At 50.7% G+C, this 20,410-nt stretch overlaps 1 protein-coding gene across 1 annotated transcript in view; it reads left to right on the top strand.

The window, feature by feature from the left end:
• The window catches only part of LOC135518629 (adhesion G-protein coupled receptor V1-like), a 277,743-nt gene that overhangs the window by 167,266 nt on the left and 90,067 nt on the right, over positions 1–20,410 (top strand). The window contains 3 exon segments of the mRNA XM_064943812.1: positions 154–293; positions 1,290–1,450; positions 1,810–1,910. Coding sequence (XP_064799884.1) covers positions 154–293; positions 1,290–1,450; positions 1,810–1,910 — 402 coding nt within the window.

Here is a 20,410-nt window from a genome sequence, read left to right as displayed (position 1 = left end):
CATGGCAACCGTAGACCCAGATCTAGTATCAGTTTACCCCTCCCCAATCCTTAGTTGAACATTAATAGGAAAAGCACAAAGTTAACCTCAGATCCGTGTTTCGGCCAGCTCCATCCCACTCTATACTGTCATGGTATTTCTCTGGATGTGTAGGTGTTCTCTGCCAGCCTGCAGGGCCGAGGGTCACGACCCCTGACTGAGGGTAACGAGGTGGTATACCGTATCCACACCCCCGGGTTGAGGGTCAAACCTGGCCAGTCTCTGTGCCTTCTGTGGAGCCAGGCTGTTGAGAGGTACAACCCCCCCACTCCTATACCCAGTTACTTTACTTCGCATAGTACTATGAAGCTCCAGCACAACAAACAGAGCATTCTTAATCACACATTCTATGTTTTTTTATTAATTCCCCAAAATGTATATTTCTCTTAATTTCTGTTGCTATCCTGAACATGAACCCATGTGATAATGTGGTGTGTGAGTGAAATGACTGTAGGACACAATCACTTAGGTGAGTTAAAGGGTACTACCCCTTCTTCTCGAGTCTGCTCTGTAGGTGTGAACCTCACACTTCAGGTCAGCCTCTAGTAGAGAGGTCAGAGTTCAGGGATCAGGTTCTGTCCAGCCATGACCTCTTTCTTTGAACATAGATGAATTGGCCTCCCTCAATCCCTCTCTGGGCTGGCCTAGACTGCTCTGTGATGTCTGTGAGTGTTCAGTTTGCTCTGCTCCAAGTTCCCGAACATTCCCACCCCTCAGAAGTGTGTTTGAAAGAACATTACGGAGGAGGTCCGGAGTGGGACTCTTGGCTGAACAGCTTGTAACAGGAAGCAGATTTCTCCGGTTTGGTTTGGCCCGTGGGGCAGCTATAACTATAATCCAACAACAATCCATCTCTCAGATAACCAAGCAGACGACAGTGTTGATAACGTCATCCTGAGGGGAAAAGAGAGGCCTGTTCAACTTCCTCCTTGTCTCACTGCACTGATGACAGGTCTATTAAAGTTTGTCATGGACTTTGCAGTCGTGACTAGGACAATCAGTCTTGTCTGTCAGGCACAAAGTAAATTAACTTCATTTTCATAAGGAAAAAATATGAGTTCTATGCTCTTATCTTGTCATACATGTCACTCTTTGAAGTGTTCTGAGTTCCCTAACGTATCTGAGAGTGGACACATCGGAGCAACCAATCAAGCAGAGACACTACACAGCTGGATGTTCCAATCAGAACTTCATATGAACTTCCTGCCTAAGGCTGACTACTTCCTGTATTATCTCTCCTTCTCCTGTAGCTGGCTGTCAGACGGGCAGTTCTGCAGGGTAGTGGAGGACAGTGGGAACTATGTGGAGTGTGCCTGCTCCCACCTGTCTGTGTACACGGCCCACGCCCAGATGGCTTCCCTGGCCTCCTACAACGAGGCCTTCTACGCCTCAGGCTTCATCTGCATCTCAGGTACCGTATGGAGGAAGAGTCTCTTTAGGTTTTCACTACAACTAGTTTAGCCTTCAGTCCTTGTTTCTAATATATACATTTTTCTTTGTTTCTCGCTCTCTTTTGATCTATTTATCTATATCTTCTGTATATGTGTATCTCCCTTCGTTTCCTCTGTCTTTTTCCTTTCATTTCTCCATTCTGTCTGCCTCATCACTGTTGTTCCTTTTGGATATCGCTCGGGCCTCTTCCCGTCCTACAGTCCCCTCCCACTCGGTTTTAGATGGTCTTACCACAAGCATTTTTGATCCAAGTATAAAACATGGGTTTTTATGGTTGACATGGAATGACAAAGCATTCATTTTTGGTCTGATCCTCAGCTTTCGTCTTGGCCATCGTATCCCACCTGCTGTGTTCTCGCTTCCCCATGTTTGCTGCCAGATTACTCACCCACATGATGGTAGGCTGCCTTGGGACACAGGTATGAAGACCCCCAGTATTGTCCCATCTCTGAATCTCCACACAACACAGTCATGTCTTCCCCAGTCCAGATCAATGTTCTCATGCAAGCATACTAGCCATTTGGTGGTACAAACATCACTAGTTTCCCTGGCATTTTTATTGACTCTGTCAGGGTCTTATTGAGATGATTAGCACATTCTGACCGTGTGGGAAGATTTAGACTGCTGAGAAACTTTTGAAACCAGTGATAGAAGCATCTATCTCTATTCAGATCAATTTGCCTTGCCATATAGGTCAGCAGCCACTCTACTCAAACACACACACACACACCTACCCCTCCACACACACACGCACATGTACCCCCCCCAACAGGTGCTACAGATGTCACCAGATATTTTCTAGGAATTGTGCATAGGGCTGGACAGACGCCAACTAATGTAGCCGCCACAACCTTACGGACTAGGCTGTTAGCCCTGACAACAAAACAATCCACCTGGGCCCTTTCCCATAAAAACCACGGCTGCCGTTAACCGTTAGGGCGGTGAAAGAGAAATGTGGCCGGTGGGGGGCTATCGTGGAGGAGTATCTCAGATCCTTCAGACCTGTGAGTGGGAATTTTCCACTGGTCCCCAGTGCCTGACAGACAAACACAGACCTCTACTAAACCTTTTTCTTCATGGGGCCAAACACCCTGGTCACACCACTTTTACTGCCAAGTGGAGTCCCTGAACCTAAAAGGTTTTGGATGGAAAATTCCGTTGTGTCCTTGTCACATACTATGTTGTACGTTAAGACCCGGGTAGGCCCCGGTAAAACCGGGTAGACCTGGTGTACCAGTGTAGACCCGGGTGGACCCGGCTAGGCCCCGGTAAAACCGGGTAGACCTACGTAGACCCTGGTAAAACCGGGTAGACCTACGTAGGCCCAGGTAAAACCGGGTAGAACCTGGTGTACCAGTGTAGACCCGGGTGGACCCGTGTAGACCTACGTAGGCCCTGGTAAAATCGGGTAGACCTACGTAGGCCCTGGTAAAACCGGGTAGACCTACGTAGACCCTGGTAAAACCGGGTAGACCTACGTAGGCCCTGGTAAAACCGGGTAGACCTACGTAGGCCCAGGTAAAACCGGGTAGAACCTGGTGTACCAGTGTAGACCCGGGTGGACCCGTGTAGACCTACGTAGGCCCTGGTAAAATCGGGTAGACCTACGTAGGCCCTGGTAAAACCGGGTAGACCTACGTAGACCCTGGTAAAACCGGGTAGACCTACGTAGGCCCTGGTAAAACCGGGTAGACCTACGTAGGCCCTGGTAAAATCGGGTAGACCTACGTAGGCCCTGGTAAAACCGGGTAGACCTACGTAGGCCCTGGTAAAACCGGGTAGACCTACGTAGACCCTGGTAAAACCGGGTAGACCTACGTAGGCCCAGGTAAAACCGGGTAGAACCTGGTGTACCAGTGTAGACCCGGGTGGACCCGTGTAGACCTACGTAGGCCCTGGTAAAACCGGGTAGACCTACGTAGGCCCTGGTAAAACCGGGTAGACCTACGTAGACCCTGTTAAAACCGGGTAGACCTACGTAGGCCCTGGTAAAACCGGGTAGACCTACGTAGGCCCTGGTAAAACCGGGTAGACCTACGTAGACCCTGGTAAAACCGGGTAGAACCTGGTGTACCAGTGTAGACCCGGGTGGACCCGTGTAGACCTGGGTAGACCCTGGTAAAACCGGGTAGACCTACGTAGACCCTGGTAAAACCGGGTAGACCTACGTAGGCCCTGGTAAAACCAGTTAGAACCTGGTGTACCAGTGTAGACCCGGGTGGACCGGTGTAGACCCGGGTAGACCCTGGTAGGTATGTGTAAGGGAGTGTTTGGCCTTCTGGGTGAAGGCTTGCTCGGTTGTGTGCCCTTCATAGCTGAAGGTCTGCTTGACTGTCTGTGGTCGGGATTTCTTTGTCTATACAAATTCTGTTCAATGCAGTTGTACTTGCAAACCCAAATGAACTAAGTCTAAATGGTCATGTTTTATTTATTTTATTTTTATTTCACCTTTATTTAACCAGGTAGGCTAGTTGAGAATAAGTTCTCATTTGCAACTGCGACCTGGCCAAGATAAAGCATATCAGTGTGAACAGACAACAGAGTTACACATGGAGTAAACAATAAACAAGTCAATAACACAGTAGAAAAAAAGAGTCTATATACATTGTGTGCAAAAGGCATGAGGAGGTAGGCAAATAATTACAATTTTGCAGATTAACACTGGAGTGATAAATGATCAGATGGTCATGTACAGGTAGAGATATTGGTGTGCAAAAGAGCAGAAAAGTAAATAAATAAAAACAGTATGGGGATGAGGTAGGTCAAATTGGGTGGGCTATTTACCGATGAGACTATGTACTGCTGCAGCGATCGGTTAGCTGCTCAGATAGCAGATGTTTGAAGTTGGTAAGGGAGATAAAAAGTCTCCAACTTCAGCGATTTTTGCAATTCGTTCCATGTCTGAAATAACTGAAGAGGGTGAAGTATCAACCCCACATCTTCCTATAACTAGCAGTGTAGAGTTTGACCTAGAGTTCTTTGACACTGTGTGGTTGAACTTTGACACAGTCGAGGGGTTCAATGAGGTTGAATCTCTTGGAATAGAACACCCACCACCACAGCACTAATGTTCATCCAACTTCATGCACCAATAGGATTGAAACCCCAAAATCAGCGATTGCTCCACTGTGTACAATCCCATCACATATACATACTTGTACTATGCTACTGGCAGATGACCAGGACTTAGGGGTCAGGGTTGAGGGCTCATCCTCTTTAGAGGGTTTCGAAGGTACCAGCTGTTGATCCATCTCCCTCAGTGTAATGATTCACTGACACAACCCTCTGGACCTGGGAATTGATTGGAACATTTCTTTCCCCTCCTCCAGCAGCAGTAAGCACCTTCCTGCACCTTTTTATTCTCCCTCTCATTCTCACCTCCCTCTCTCATTCTCACCTCCCTCTCTCATTCTCACCTCCCTCTCTCATTCTCACCTCCCTCTCTCATTCTCACCTCCCTCTCTCATTCTCACCTCCCTCTCTCATTCTCACCTCCCTCTCTCATTCTCACCTCCCTCTCTCTCATTCTCACCCCTCTCTCATTCTCAACCCCCTCTCTCTCATTCTCACCTCACTCTCTCATTCTCACCCCCTCTCTCATTCTCACCTCCCTCTCTCATTCTCACCTCCCTCTCTCATTCTCACCTCCCTCTCTCATTCTCACCCCCCTCTCTCATTCTCACCTCCCTCTCTCATTCTCACCCCCTCTCTCATTCTCACCTCCTTCTCTCATTCTCACCCCCTCTCTCATTCTCACCTCCCTCTCTCATTCTCACCCCCCTCTCTCATTCTCACCTCCCTCTCTCATTCTCACCCCCCTCTCTCATTCTCACCTACCTCTCTCATTCTCACCCCCCTCTCTCATTCTCACCCCCCTCTCTCATTCTCACCTCCCTCGCTCATTCTCACCCCGCTCGCTCATTCTCAGCTCCCCTCTCATTCTCACCCCCCTGTCTCATTCTCACCCCCCTCTCTCATTCTCACCCCCTCGCTCATTCTCACCCCCCTAGCACATTCTCACCCCCCTCGCTCATTCTCACCGCCTCTCTCATTCTCACCCCCTCGCTCATTCTCACCCCCCTCTCTCATTCTCACCTCCCTCTCTCATTCTCGCCTCCCTTTCTCATTCTCACCCCCTCTCTCATTCTCACTCCCTCTCTCATTCTCACCCCCTTGCTCATTCTCACCCCCTCGCTCATTCTCACCCCCCTCGCTCATTCTGACCCCCTTCGCTCATTCTCACCCCACTCTCTCATTCTCACCCCCCTTGCTCATTCTCACTCCCTCTCTCATTCTCACCCCCCTCTCTCATTCTCAGCCCCCCTCTCATTCTCACCCCACTCTCTCATTCTCACCCCACTATCTCATTCTCACCCCCTCTATCATTCTCAGCCCCCTCTCTCATTCTCACCCCACTCTCTCATTCTCACCCCCTCCTCATTCTCACCCCCTCGCTCATTCACAGCTCCCTCTCATTCTCACCGCCCTCGCTGATTCTCACCGCCCTCGCTCATTCTCACCACCTCGCTCATTCTCACCCCCTTGCTCATTCTCACCCCAATTGCTCATTCTCACCCCACTGTCTCATTCTCACCCCCTTGCTCATTCTCACCCCCTCGCTTATTCTCACCCTCTCTCATTCTCACCCCTCGCTCATTCTCACCCCCTCTCTCATTCTCACCTCCCTCTCTCATTCTCGCCCCCTTTCTCATTCTCACTCCCCCCTCTCTCATTCTCACCTCCCTCTCTCATTCTCACCCCCTTGCTCATTCTCACCCCCTCATTCTCATTCTCACCCCCTCGCTCATTCTGACCCCCTTCTCTCATTCTCACCCCCTCGCTCATTCTCACCCTCCCTCGCTCATTCTCACCCCCTTGCTCATTCTCACCCCAATTGCTCATTCTCACCCCACTGTCTCATTCTCACCCCCCTTGCTCATTCTCACCCCCTCGCTCATTCTCACCCCCTCTCTCATTCTCTCTCATTCTCACCCCCCTCGCTCATTCTGATCCCCCTCGCTCTTGCTCACCCCACTCTCTCATTCTCACCCCCTTGCTCATTCTCACCCCACTCTCTCATTCTCACCCCACTCGCTCATTCTCACCCCCTTGCTCATTCTCACCCCCTCGCTCATTCTCACCCCCTCGCTCATTCTCACCCCCTCGCTCATTCTCACCCCCTCGCTCATTCTCAGCTCCCTCTCATTCTCACCCCCTCGCTCATTCTCACCCCCTCGCTCATTCTCAGCTCCCCTCTCATTCTCACCGCCCTGTCTCATTCTCACCCCCTCTCTCATTCTCACCCCCTCGCTCATTCTCACCCCCCTAGCACATTCTCACCCCCTCGCTCATTCTCACCCCTCTCTCATTCTCACCCCCTCTCTCATTCTCCCCCCTCTCATTCTCACCTCCCTCTCTCATTCTCACCTCCCTCTCTCATTCTCACCCCCCTCTCTCATTCTCACCTCCCTCTCTCATTCTCACCCCCTTGCTCATTCTCACCCCCTCGCTCATTCTCACCCCCTCGCTCATTCTGACCCCCTTCGCTCATTCTCACCCCACTCTCTCATTCTCACCCCCCTTGCTCATTCTCACCCTACTCTCTCATTCTCACCCCCCTCTCTCATTCTCACTCCCTCTCTCATTCTCACCCCCTCTCTCATTCTCAGCTCCCCTCTCATTCTCACCCCACTCTCTCATTCTCACCCCACTATCTCATTCTCACCCCCTCTATCATTCTCACCCCCCTCACTCATTCTCACCCCCCTCTCTCATTCTCACCCACCTCTCTCATTCTCACCCCCTCGCTCATTCTCACCCCCTCTCTCATTCACAACCCCCTATCTTATTCTCAGCTCCCCTCTCATTCTCACCCCACTCTCTCATTCTCACCCCACTCTCTCATTCTCACCCCCCTCCTCATTCTCACCCCCTCGCTCATTCACAGCTCCCCTCTCATTCTCACCGCCCTCGCTGATTCTCACCGCCCTCGCTCATTCTCACCACCCTCGCTCATTCTCACCCCCTTGCTCATTCTCACCCCAATTGCTCATTCTCACCCCACTGTCTCATTCTCACCCCCCTTGCTCATTCTCACCCCCCTCGCTTATTCTCACCCCCTCTCTCATTCTCACCCCCTCGCTCATTCTCACCCCCCTCTCTCATTCTCACCTCCCTCTCTCATTCTCGCCTCCCTCGCTCTCATTCTCACCCCCTCTCTCATTCTCACCCCCTCTCTCATTCTCACCCCCTTGCTCATTCTCACCCCCTCGCTCATTCTCACCCCCTCGCTCATTCTGACCCCTTCGCTCATTCTCACCCCCTCTCTCATTCTCACCCCCTTGCTCATTCTCACCGCCCTCGCTCAGTCTCACCCCCCTCTCTCATTCTCACTCCCTCTCTCATTCTCACCCCCTCTCTTATTCTCAGCTCCCCTCTCATTCTCACCCCACTCTCTCATTCTCACCCCACTATCTCATTCTCACCCCCTCTCTATCATTCTCACCCTCCCTCATTCTCATTCTCCCCCTCTCTCATTCTCACCCACCTCTCTCATTCTCACCCCCTCGCTCATTCTCACCCCCTCTCTCATTCACAACCCCCTCTCTTATTCTCAGCTCCCCTCTCATTCTCACCCCACTCTCTCATTCTCACCCCACTCTCTCATTCTCACCCCCTCCTCATTCTCACCCCCTCGCTCATTCACAGCTCCCCTCTCATTCTCACCGCCCTCGCTGATTCTCACCGCCCTCGCTCATTCTCACCGCCCTCGCTCATTCTCACCCCCCTTGCTCATTCTCACCCCAATTGCTCATTCTCACCCCACTGTCTCATTCTCACCCACCTCTCTCATTCTCACCCCCTCGCTCATTCTCACCCCCTCTCTCATTCACAACCCCCCCCCTCTCTTATTCTCAGCTCCCCTCTCATTCTCACCCCCTCTCTCATTCTCACCCCCTCTCTCATTCTCACCCCCTCCTCATTCTCACCCCCTCGCTCATTCACAGCTCCCCTCTCATTCTCACCGCCCGCTGATTCTCACCGCCCTCGCTCATTCTCACCCCCTCGCTCATTCTCACCCCCTTGCTCATTCTCACCCCAATTGCTCATTCTCACCCCACTGTCTCATTCTCACCCCCCTTGCTCATTCTCACCCCCCTCGCTTATTCTCACCCCCTCTCTTATTCTCACCCCCTCGCTCATTCTTAGCTCCCCTCTCATTCTCACCGCCCTCGCTCATTCTCACACCCCTCCTCATTCTCACCCCCTCGCTCATTCACAGCTCCCCTCTCATTCTCACCGCCCTCGCTGATTCTCACCGCCCTCGCTCATTCTCACCGCCCTCGCTCATTCTCACCCCCTTGCTCATTCTCACCCCAATTGCTCATTCTCACCCCACTGTCTCATTCTCACCCCCTTGCTCATTCTCACCCCCTCGCTTATTCTCACCCCCTCTCTTATTCTCACCCCCTCTCTCATTCTTAGCTCCCCTCTCATTCTCACCGCCCTCGCTCAGTCTCACACCCCTCTCTCATTCTACCCCCTCGCTCATTCTCAGCTCCCCTCTAATTCTCACCCCCCTCACTCATTCTCAGCTCCTCTCTCATTCTCATCCCCCTTGCTCATTCTCACCTCACTCTATCATTTTCACCCCCCTCGCTCATTCATTCCCCTCGCTCATTCTCACCCCCCTCTCATTCCACCCCCCCTCGCTCATTCTCACCCCCTCTCTCATTCTCACCCCCTCGCTCATTCTCAGCTCCCCTCTCATTCTCACCGGCCTCGCTCAGTCTCACCCCCTCTCATTCTCACCCCCTCTCTCATTCTCTCCCCCCTCGCTCAATCTCAGCCCCCTCTCTCCTTCTCAGCTCCCCTCTCATTCTCACCCCCTCGCTCATTCTCACCCCCCTCTCTCATTCTCACCCCACTCTCTCATTTTCACCCCCTCTCTCATTCTCACCCCACTCTCTCATTCTCACCCCCTCGCTCATTCTCACCCCCTCGCTCATTCTCACCCCCTCGCTCATTCTCAGCTCCTGTCTCATACTCACCGCTCATTCTCACCCCCTCGCTCATTCTCACCCCCATCTCTCATTTTCACCCCCCTCGCTCATTCTCACCCCACTCTCTCATTCTCACCCCACTTGCTCATTCTCACACCCTTCTCTCATTCTCACCCCCTCTCTCATTCTCACCCCCCTCACTCATTCTCAGCTCCCCTCTCATTCTCAACCCCCTCGCTCATTCTCACCCCCCTCGCTCATTCTCACCCCTCCTCGCTCATTCTCACCCTCCTCTCTCATTCTCACCCCACTCTCTCATTTTCACACCCCTCTCTCATTCTCACCCCCCTCTCTCATTCTCACCCCCCTCTCTCATTCTCACCCCCTCTCTCATTCTCACCCCCTCGATCATTCTCACCCCCCTCTCTCATTCTCACCCCCCTCTCTCATTCTCACCCCACTCTCTCATTCTCACCCCACTCTCTCATTCTCACCCCTTCGCTCATTCTCAGCTCTCATGCTCACCCCACTCTCTCATTCTCACCCCCTCTCTCATTCTCACCCCCCTTCGCTCATTCTCACCCCCACTCTCATTCTCAGCTCCCCTCTCATGCTCACCCCACTCTCTCATTCTCATTCTCCCCCCCTCTCTCATTCTCACCCCCTTCGCTCATTCTCACCCCCTCAATCATTCTCAGCTCCCCTCTCTTTCTCACCCCCCTCTCGCATTCTCACCTCCCTCTCTCATTTTCACCCCCGTCTCTCATTCTTACCCCCCACTCTCATTCTCACCCCCCCTCTCCTTCTCACCCCGTCACTCATTCTCAGCTCCCTCTCTATTCTCACCCCACTCTCTCATTCTCACCCCCCTCTCATTCTCACCCCCTTCGCTCATTCTCACCCCCCTCTCATTCTCAGCTCCCTCACTCATGCTCACCCCCTCTCTCATTCTCACCCCACTCTCTCATTCTCACCCCCTCGCTCATTCTCAGCTCCCCTCTCATGCTCACCCCACTCTCTCATTCTCACCCCTCTCTCATTCTCACCCCCTCATTTTTGAGGTCGCTCATTCTCACCCCCACTCTCATTCTCAGCTCCCCTTCATGCTCACCCCACTCTCTCATTCTCACCCCCTCTCTCATTCTCACCCCCTCGCTCATTCTCACCCCCTCAATCATTCTCAGCTCCCCTCTCTTTCTCACCCCCTCTCGCATTCTCACCCCCTCTCATTTTCACCCCCTCTCATTCTAACCCCCTCACTCTTTCCACCCCCCTCTCCTTCTCACCCCCGTCACTCATTCTCAGCTCCCCTCTAATTCTCACCCCTCTCTCTTATTCTCAGCTCCCCTCTTATTCTCAGCTCCTCTCTCATTCTCAGCCCCCTCTCTCATTCTCAACCTTTGAAGATGTGTGCAGTCCTCTGGGCACTGATTCACCTGACTTTCATTTTTGAGGTGCGAGGAGGTCTACATGAAGCTTCTGGCTAAGACACGAGTACCTTAACATTTTACTAGAGACTCTCCAGTGAAAACTCAGCAGAAGCAGGCGGGTGGAGCAAGCAGAGCGAGGTGGGTGGAGCAAGCAGAGCGAGGCGGTTGGAGCAAGTAGAGCGAGGTGGGTGGAGCAAACAGAGCGAGGTGGGTGGAGCAAGCAGAGCGAGGCGGGTGGAGCAAGTCGAGCGAGGAGGGTGGAGCAAGCAGAGCGAGGTGGGTGGAGCAAGCAGAGCGAGGCGGATGGAAAGGAAGGGACAGGCAGAGCAGTGACTGTATGCTAGCAGGATAGTCTGTATGCTAGCAGGATAGTCTGTATGCTAGCAGGATAATCTGTATGCTAGCAGGATAGTCTGTATGCTAGCAGGATAATCTGTATGCTAGCAGGATAGTCTGTATGCTAGCAGTCTGTATGCTAGCAGGATAATCTGTATGCTAGCAGGATAGTCTGTATGCTAGCAGGATAGTCTGTATGCTAGCAGGATAGTCTGTATGCTAGCAGGATAGTCTGTATGCTAGCAGGATAGTCTGTATGCTAGCAGGATAATCTGTATGCTAGCAGGATAGTCTGTATGCTAGCAGGATAGTCTGTATGCTAGCAGGATAGTCTGTATGCTAGCAGGATAGTCTGTATGCTAGCAGGATAGTCTGTATGCTAGCAGGATAGTCTGTATGCTAGCAGGATAGTCTGTATGCTAGCAGGATAGTCCATATCTCTAATCGCCTTTTCTGATCGCAATGTTGTTTCCATAAGAGGATGAATTGGTCTAATGTAGCATGTATGGTAAAGCCTCAGCCCTTAGCTACCTCTTGCAGTTGAAATGAGACTAAAAAAAAGTGCATAATGACAATATTTGAATTGTTTTGTGTGAATACAGCACCAGTGACAAAAGGCAAAAATAGAGACACGTTCTAATTGAGCGAGGCGTCAAAGGGGACAACACGCCCATCCGGCTTCAGTTGGGTCATTATAATTAAAAACAATGCATTCTAAAATAAATCACACACAGGCCTTCCACGCTCGCCTTTGGTGAGTTTAGGCCATCTCTCTCTCTCTCTATCTTGCACTCCCTCACTCTTTCTCCCTTTACCTCTCTCTCTGTCTGCTTTGTGGCCATTATTTGGGGTGTTTAATATTTGTGTCATGATATCCGGTTGACCAGGGGGGTGACAGACATCCGATGCTACACACTGACAAGCCCTCCCCTCAGCAAGACAACTGAAGATTGTGCGGAGTGGAAATGTACCCTGGGCTGCGTGTGTGTTCACCACGATAGGACTCTTCATACGAGCGGCAATAACGCACATTTACCCAGGGTAATCAGAGAGGGGCTGCCATAAAGGACAGGGCTGTAGCTTACAGTGTGTGTGTGTGTGTGTCATCCTGTCTCGATGTGAGTTACGTGCATGCAGGCACACTTGAACACACACACACACACACACACACACACACACACACACACACACACACACACACACACACACACACTGATGCACATGTAGACTTGTTTTTCCCAACAAAAACATACTTCATGAGCTTACGTTCAAATGTGCAGGTTAGCCTTTTTCATCATGAGTCATGTACTGGAAGCAGCTCTGCAGAGTGGTCACTAGCTGGCACAGCCACAAAGTCATAACATCGGATTTTAAACCTAACCTTAACCCTAAGCTTAACCATACTGCTAACTATAATGCCTAACCTTAAATTAAGACCAAGTAAGCACATTTTTGGTTTCATAGATTTTTACAATATAGCCAATTTTGACCTGAAATAGCTCAGTTCTGAAATAGCTCAGTTCTGCCTCCTGGACAAGACTCATTTTATTTTTATTTTTTAATATGACCTTTTCTTATCTAGGCAAGTCAGTTAAGAACCAATTCTTATTTACAATGACAGCCTACCCCGGCCAAACCCGGACGATGCTGGACCAATTGGGGGCCACCCTATGGGACTCCCACTCACAGCCGGATGTGATGCAGCCTGGATTCAAACCAGGGACTGCAGTGACGCCTCTAGCACTGAGATGCATACAAACATACAAACATACAACAAACCAAAATGTGATGTTCAACTCATAACTCGCCCACCACCTACACACACTTCCTCCTGAACGTTCATCACTTTGTTCTGTTTCCCTTCCTGACCTCACCACCACTGGCAGTTTGTCATCAAATTCATATGTATCTCTTGTGTGGACTCGGTGTTTAGGACACCTAGGTATATGTATTTTCCAGCAAAATTAAGGCAGTTTATACAATTTTAAAAACACTACAATACATTCAGAGATTTCACAACACACTGTGTGCCCTCAGGCCTCTACTCCACCACTACCTCATATCTACAGTACTAAATCCATGTGTGTGTATAGTGCGTATGTTGTAGTGTGTGTGTATGCGTGTGTGTGCGTGCGTGCGTGTGTGTGTGTTTGTGTGTGTGTGTGTGTGTATGCCTATGTTTGTGTTGCTTTACAGTCCCCACTGTTCTATAAGGTGTTTTTTGATCTGTTTTTTTAAATCTAATTTTACTGCTTGAGTCAGTTACTTGATGTGGAATAGAGCTCCATGGCTCTATGTAGTACTGTGCACCTCCCATAGTCTGTTCTGGACTTGGGGACTGTGAAGAGAACTTTTGTGGCATGTCATGTGGGGTATGCATGGGTGTCCATGCTGTTTGACAGTAGTTTAGACAGACAGCTCCGTGCATTCAACATGTCAATACCTCTCATAAATGCAAGTAGTGATGAAGTCAATCTCTCCTCCACTTTGAGCCAGGAGATTGATATGCATATTATTAATAAACTCCCCTTTACCCTTTATCAGGACCCTGTCTTAAAAAGAAAATTTGTAAAAAATCAAAATAACTTCACAGATCTTCATTGTAAAGCATTTAAACACTGTTTTCCATGCTTGTTCAATGAACCATAAACAATTAATGAACATTTACCTGTGGACCGGTCGTTAAGACACTAACAGTTTACAGATAGTAGGCAATTAATGTCACAGTTATGAAAACTTAGGACACTAAAGAGGCCTTTCTACTGACTCTGAAAAACACCAAAAGAAAGATGCCTAGTGTCCCTGCTCATCTGCGTGAAAGGAAAAGGAGGCATGAGGACTGCAGATGTGGCCAGGGAAATAAATGGCAATGTTTGTAGTGTGAGACGCCTAAGATAGTGCTCCAGGGAGACAGGACGGACAGCTGATCGTCCTCGCAGTGGCAGACCACGTGTAACAACACCTGCACAGGATCGGTACATGCAAACATCACACATGGGGGACAGGTACAGGATGGAAACAACAACTGCCTGAATTACACCAGGAATGCACAATCCCTCCATGAGTGCTCAGACTGTCCGCAATAGGCTGAGAGAGGCTGGACTGAGGGCTTATAGGCCTGTTGTAAGGCAGGTACTCACCAGACATCACCAGCAACGTCACCTATGGGCACAAACCCACCGTCGCTGGACCAGACACGACTGGCAAAAAGTGCTCCTCACTGACGAGTCGCGGTTTTGTCTCACCAGGGGTGATGGTCGGATTCGTGTTTATCATCAAAGGAATGAGCGTCACACCGAGGCTTGTACTCTGGAGTGGGATCGATTTGGAGGTGGAGGGTCCATCATGGTCTGTGGCATTGTGTCATAGCATCATCGGACTGAGCTTGTTGCCATTGCAGGCAATCTGAATGCTGTGCATTACAGGGAAAACATCCTCCTCCCTCATGTGGTACCCTTCCTGCAGGCTCATCCTGACATGACCCTCCACCATGACAATGCCACCAGCCAAACTGCTCGTTCTGTGCATGATTTCCTGCAAGACAGGAATGTCAGTGTTCTGCCATGGCCAGCGAAGAGCCCGGATCTCAATCCCATTGAGCACGTCTGGATCCTATTGGATCGGAGAGTGAGGTCTAGGGCCATTCCCTCCAGAAATGTCTGGGAACTTGCAGGTGCCTGGTGGAAGAGTGGGGTAACATCTCATAGTAAGAACTGGCAAATCTGGTGCAGTCCATGAGGAGGAGATGCACTGCAATACTTAATGCAGCTGGTGGCCACACCAGATACTGACTGTTACTTTTGATTTTGACCGTCACATGTCTGTGGAACTTGTTCAGTTTATGTCTCAGTTGTTGAATCTTGTTATGTTCATACAAATATTTACACATGTTAAGTTTGCTGAAAATAAATGCAGTTGACAGTGAGAGGACGTTTTTTGTTGTTGCTGAGTTTATTAGCTCTCTGCGTACATCCAAGGGCCAGCTGTGCTGCCCTGTTCTGAGCCAATTGCATTTTTTGTGGCACCTGACCACACGACTGAACAGTAGTCAAGGTGCGACAAAATGAGGACTTGTGGTTCTGCCTTGTTGATAGTGTTGTTAAGAAGGCAGAGCATCACTTTATTATGGACAGACTTCTCCCCATCTTAGTTACTACTGTATCAGTATGTTTTTACCATGACAGTTTACAATCTAGGGTTACTCCAAGCAGTTTAGTCATCTCAACTTGCTCAATTTCCACATTATTCATTACAAGATTTAGTTGAGGTTTAGTGTTTAGTGAATGTTTTGTCCAAAATACAATGCTTTTAGATTTTAAAATGTTTAGGGCTAACTTAATCCTTGCCACCCACTCTGAAACTAATTGCAGCTCTTTGTTAAGTATTTCAGTCACTGTAGTAGTTGACTTGTATAGTGTTGAGTCATCTGCATACATAGACACTCTGGCTTTACTCAAAGTCAGTGGCATGTCGTTAGTAAAAAATTAAAAAGCAAGGGGCCTAAACAGCTACCCTGGGGAATTCCTGATTCTACCTGGATTATGTTTGAGAGGCTTCCATTAAATAACACCTTCTGTGTTCTGTTGGACAAGTAACTCTTTATCCACAGTATAGCAGGGGGTGTAAAGTCATAACACATACGTTTTTCCAGCAGCAGACTATGACCGATAATGTCAAAAGCTGCACTGAAGTCTAACAAGACAGCCCCCACAATCATTTTATCATCAATTTCTCTCAGCCAATCATCAGTCATTTGTGTAAGTGCTGTGCTTGTTGAGTGTCCTTCTCTATAAGAGTGCTGAAAGTCTGTTGTCAATTTGTTTACTGTGAAATAGCATTGTATCTGGTCAAACACAATTTTTTCCAGAAGTTTACTAAGGTTTGGTAACAGGCTGATTGGTCGGCTATTTGAGCCAGTAAAGGGGGCTTTACTATTATTGGGTAGCGGAATGACTTTAGCTTCCCTCCAGGCCTAAGGGCGCACACTTTCTAGTAGGCTTAAATTGAAGATATGCCAATATCTTCTGCTCTTATCTTCAGTAATTTTCCATCCAGATTGTCAGACCCCGGTGGCTTGTCATTGTTGATAGACAACAATAATTGTGTTGTGCTCTGATGACGTTGTACAAATTGGTGTATCTTTACTAGTATCTAAACATAACTACTAGGTATTCCTTGAAGATGTGGTGAATTGACGCTCACAGTGTTGTATTTTATCCCGCTCACAGTGTTGTATTTTATCCCGAGGCTCGCATATCACGTACTGTCACATACTACTCAGACTCAGAGCATGTTAAACGTACAACCTTGCTCTCTCTCTCTTATGTAATTCAAATTCATATTGCTCCCAAACTAATGGGAATTGTATGTCAGTGTTCTGACTATAATTCTTGTCAGTCATTGCAGTAGAGGCATGCGTTACGTAGTCAGTGACGCCTCTAGCACTGAGATTCAGTGCCTTAGACCGCTGCACCACTCAGGACTACTTAAGGCTACTGATTTTTAAGTTTTGTCTTCCTATGTGACATTTCTAGTGGTATTCTGTTTTCTGTTGACACACACTGATGTTTATCCCTACGGTCAGGAGGTGTTTAGGTGATCGTTGATGTGAGTAATACAGGATATCCTGTCCAGCAATGTGCATTTCCACAGCAACTCTGCTTTAAGAATTTCCATCTGGAGCGATCCAACAGACTGTTGTATTTATTCTGGAGGGAGAGAGAGGGGGTGGGGAGAGAGAGAGGGAATGGAGAGAGGATGGGCAAGGTAGTTGCTTAACAGCGGGTTCATGACTCTTTACTTAAGTAGAACATTGTGCTCATAGCATAGGGTCTGCTTCTCATTACGCTGGCCACAGTAAATCAATAAGCAGGCTTGTGACGTCAGAGCCTCCTCACAAGGCCTGTGTTATTGTCGGAGGCCAGTCCGGAGGGTGTAAGAAAGTCAGGGGAGAGGAAGAGATACTGGCACTCACTCCTCTATTCCCATAAGCCCCGTCCTCAGAGAATAATTGAGTCACCCTGTTCTATGCAACCCGATGGGTGAATGCTGGAATCTCCCACTACCGCAGACAGTTAATTTTTTTGGGTGGTGGGGGGGTTCTTTATATTCATTCAGTTTCATGTATTAAATGATTCAACTTCAGCTCGTGTTTGACCTGTGTGTCAGTGCTGGAATCTCCATCTATACTTTAGCCATTGTTTTATTTCCCCTTCATTTCTTAGTTGTCCAGCATGAAAAAGTCCCCATCTGATCTGGGTGTGTGCCATGAGTTTCACTAGGTCCTTGGCTGATTTGCACCTTGAAAACTATTTTTATTTATTTTTTATTAAACTTTCTTTAACTAGGCAAGTCAGTTAAGAACAAATTCTTATTTACAATGACGGCCTACACCGGCCAAACCCAGACGATGCTGGGCAAATTGTGCGCCACCCTATGGGACTCTCAATCTGTAGTGACTCCTCAAGCACTGAGATGCAGTGCCTTAGACCGCTGCGCCACTCCGGAGCCCTGGAAAAGGCTGTATTTTTTATTTGGAGTTGGTCCCACTTGATAGTAGACATGAACTGATGATGATGGGTGCTCAGTGCTACTCCACACTACAGTTTGTAATGGAGTGATGCTCTTGAAACCATGCCAGGAGAGGACAGGATGGAGGAGAGGAGAGGACAGGACAGATGGAGGACAGAGGAGAGGACAGGGGAGGAGAGGACAGGGTGGAGGGAGAGGAGGGTGGAGGAGAGGACAGGAGAGGACAGGGTGGAGGAGAGGACAGAGTGGAGGGAAGGAGTGGAGGAGAGGACAGGGTGGAGGAGAGGACAGGGTGGAGGAGAGGACATAATGGAGGAGAGGACAGGGTGGAGGAGAGGACAGGACAGAGTGGAGGTGAGGACAGAGTGGAGGTGAAGACAGAGTGGAGGAGAGGACAGGGTGGAGGAGAGGACAGAGTCGAGGTGAGGAGAGGACAGGGTCGATGTGAGGAGAGGACAGGGTGGAGGTGAGGAGAAGACAGGTTGGAGGTGAGGAGAGGACAGAGTGGAGGTGAGGAGAGGACAGGGAGGAGGAGAGGAGAGGATGGAGGTGAGGAGAGGACAGGACAGGTTGGAGGAGAGGACGGGGTGGAGGTGAAGACAGGACAGGGTGGAGGAGAGGACAGGGTGGAGGAGAGGACAGAATGGAGGTGAAGACAGGGTGGAGGAGAGGACAGGGGGAGGAGAGGACAGAGTGGAGGAGAGGACAGGGTGGAGGAGAGGAGAGGACAGAGTAGAGATGAGGACAGAGTGGAGGTGAGGACAGAGTGGAGGAGAGGACAGGGTGGAGGAGAGGACAGAGTATAGGTGAGGAGAGGACAGGGTCGAGGTGAGGAGAGGACAGGATGGAGGTGAGGAGAAGACAGGTTGGAGGTGAGGAGAGGACAGAGTGGAGGTGAGGAGAGGACAGGGAGGAGGAGAGGAGAGGACAGGGAGGAGGAGAGGAGAGGATGGACGTGGGGAGAGGACAGGACAGGGTGGAGGGAGGAGGTGGAGGGTGGAGGTGGAGGAGAGGACAGGAGGGTGGAGGAGAGGACAGGGTGGAGGAGAGGAGGGGTGACAGGATGGAGGTGGACAGGAGAATGGAGGAGAGGACAGAGTGGAGGGAGGACAGGGTGGAGGAGAGGACAGAGTCGAGGTGAGGAGAGGACAGGGTCGAGGTGAGGAGAGGACAGGGTGGAGGTGAGGAGAAGACAGGGTGGAGGTTGGAGGTGAGGAGAGGACAGAGTGGAGGGTGGGGAGAGGACAGGGAGGAGGAGAGGAGAGGATGGAGGTTGAGGAGGTGAGGAGAGGACAGGACAGGTTGGAGGAGAGGACGGGACACCATGGAGGTGGAGGAGAGGAGGACAGGGTGGAGGAGAGGACAGAGGGGGTGGGGAGAGAGGACAGATGGAGGTGGAGGTGAAGAAGAGGGGAGGGGGGAGAGAGGGAGGAGAGGACAGGGTGGGGGAGGAGAGGACAGAGTGGAGGAGAGGACAGGGTGGAGGACAGAGGAGAGGACAGGGTGGTAGAGAGGGTGAGGACAGGTGGAGGTGAGGACAGAGTGGAGGAGAGGGAGGAGAGGACAGGGTGGAGGAGAGGACAGAGTGGAGGTCAGGATGGAGGTGAGGAGAGGACAGGGTGGAGGTGAGGAGAGGACATGGAGGTGAGGAGAGGACAGAGTGGAGGTGGAGGTGGAGGAGAGGACAGGGGAGGAGGAGAGGAGAGATGGAGTGGGGAGGACAGGACAGGGTGGAGGAGAGGACATGGGGTGGAGGTGAAGGACTGGTGGAGGAGGAGGACAGGGTGGAGGACAGGGTGGAGGAGAGGACAGAGTGGGGTGGAGGAGAGGACAGGGTGGAGGGAGGAGGACAGGACAGGGTGGAGGAGAGGACAGGACAGGGTGGAGGACAGGGTGGAGGACAGGACAGGTGGAGGAGAGGACAGGGTGGAGGTGAAGACAGGGTGGAGGAGAGGACAGAATGGAGGTGAGGAGAGGACAGAGTGGAGGTGGGAGGAGGAGAGGGTGGTGGGGTGGACAGGGGTGGAGGAGAGGACAGGGTGGAGGTGAGAGGAGAGGACAGGGTGGAGGTGAGGGAGGAGGATAGGGTGGAGGTGAGGACAGGACAGGGTGGAGGTGAGGGAGGGGAGGGTGGAGTGGAGGAGAGGACAGGGTTGAGGAGAGGACAGGGTGGAGGAGAGGAAAGGATGGAGGTGAGGACAGGATGGAGGTGAAGACAGGGTGGAGGAGAGGACAAAATGGAGGTGAGGAGAGGACAGAGTGGAGGTGAGGAGAGGAGAGGGTGGAGGTGAGGAGAGGAGAGGGTGGAGGTGAGGAGAGGACAGGGTGGAGGTGAGGACAGGACAGGGTGGAGGTGAGGAGAGGACAGAGTGGAGGAGAGGGACAGAGTGGAGGAGAGGACAGGGTGGAGGAGAGGAAAGGATGGAGGTGAGGACAGACAGGGTGGAGGAGGACAGGGTGGAGGAGAAGACAGGGTGGAGGAGAGGACAGGACAGGGTGGAGGAGAGGACAGAGTGGAGGAGAGGAGAGGGTGGAGGAGAGGACAGGATGGAGGTGAAGACAGGGTGGAGGAGAGGACAGAGTGTAGGTGAAGAGAGGACAGGGTGGAGGTGAGGAGAG

This window comes from Oncorhynchus masou, chromosome 1 (assembly GCF_036934945.1).
Source record: "Oncorhynchus masou masou isolate Uvic2021 chromosome 1, UVic_Omas_1.1, whole genome shotgun sequence".
NCBI lineage: Eukaryota > Metazoa > Chordata > Actinopteri > Salmoniformes > Salmonidae > Oncorhynchus > Oncorhynchus masou.
The sequence above is the reverse complement of the archived record's forward strand: the minus strand, read 5'-3'. Positions and strand labels throughout refer to the sequence as shown.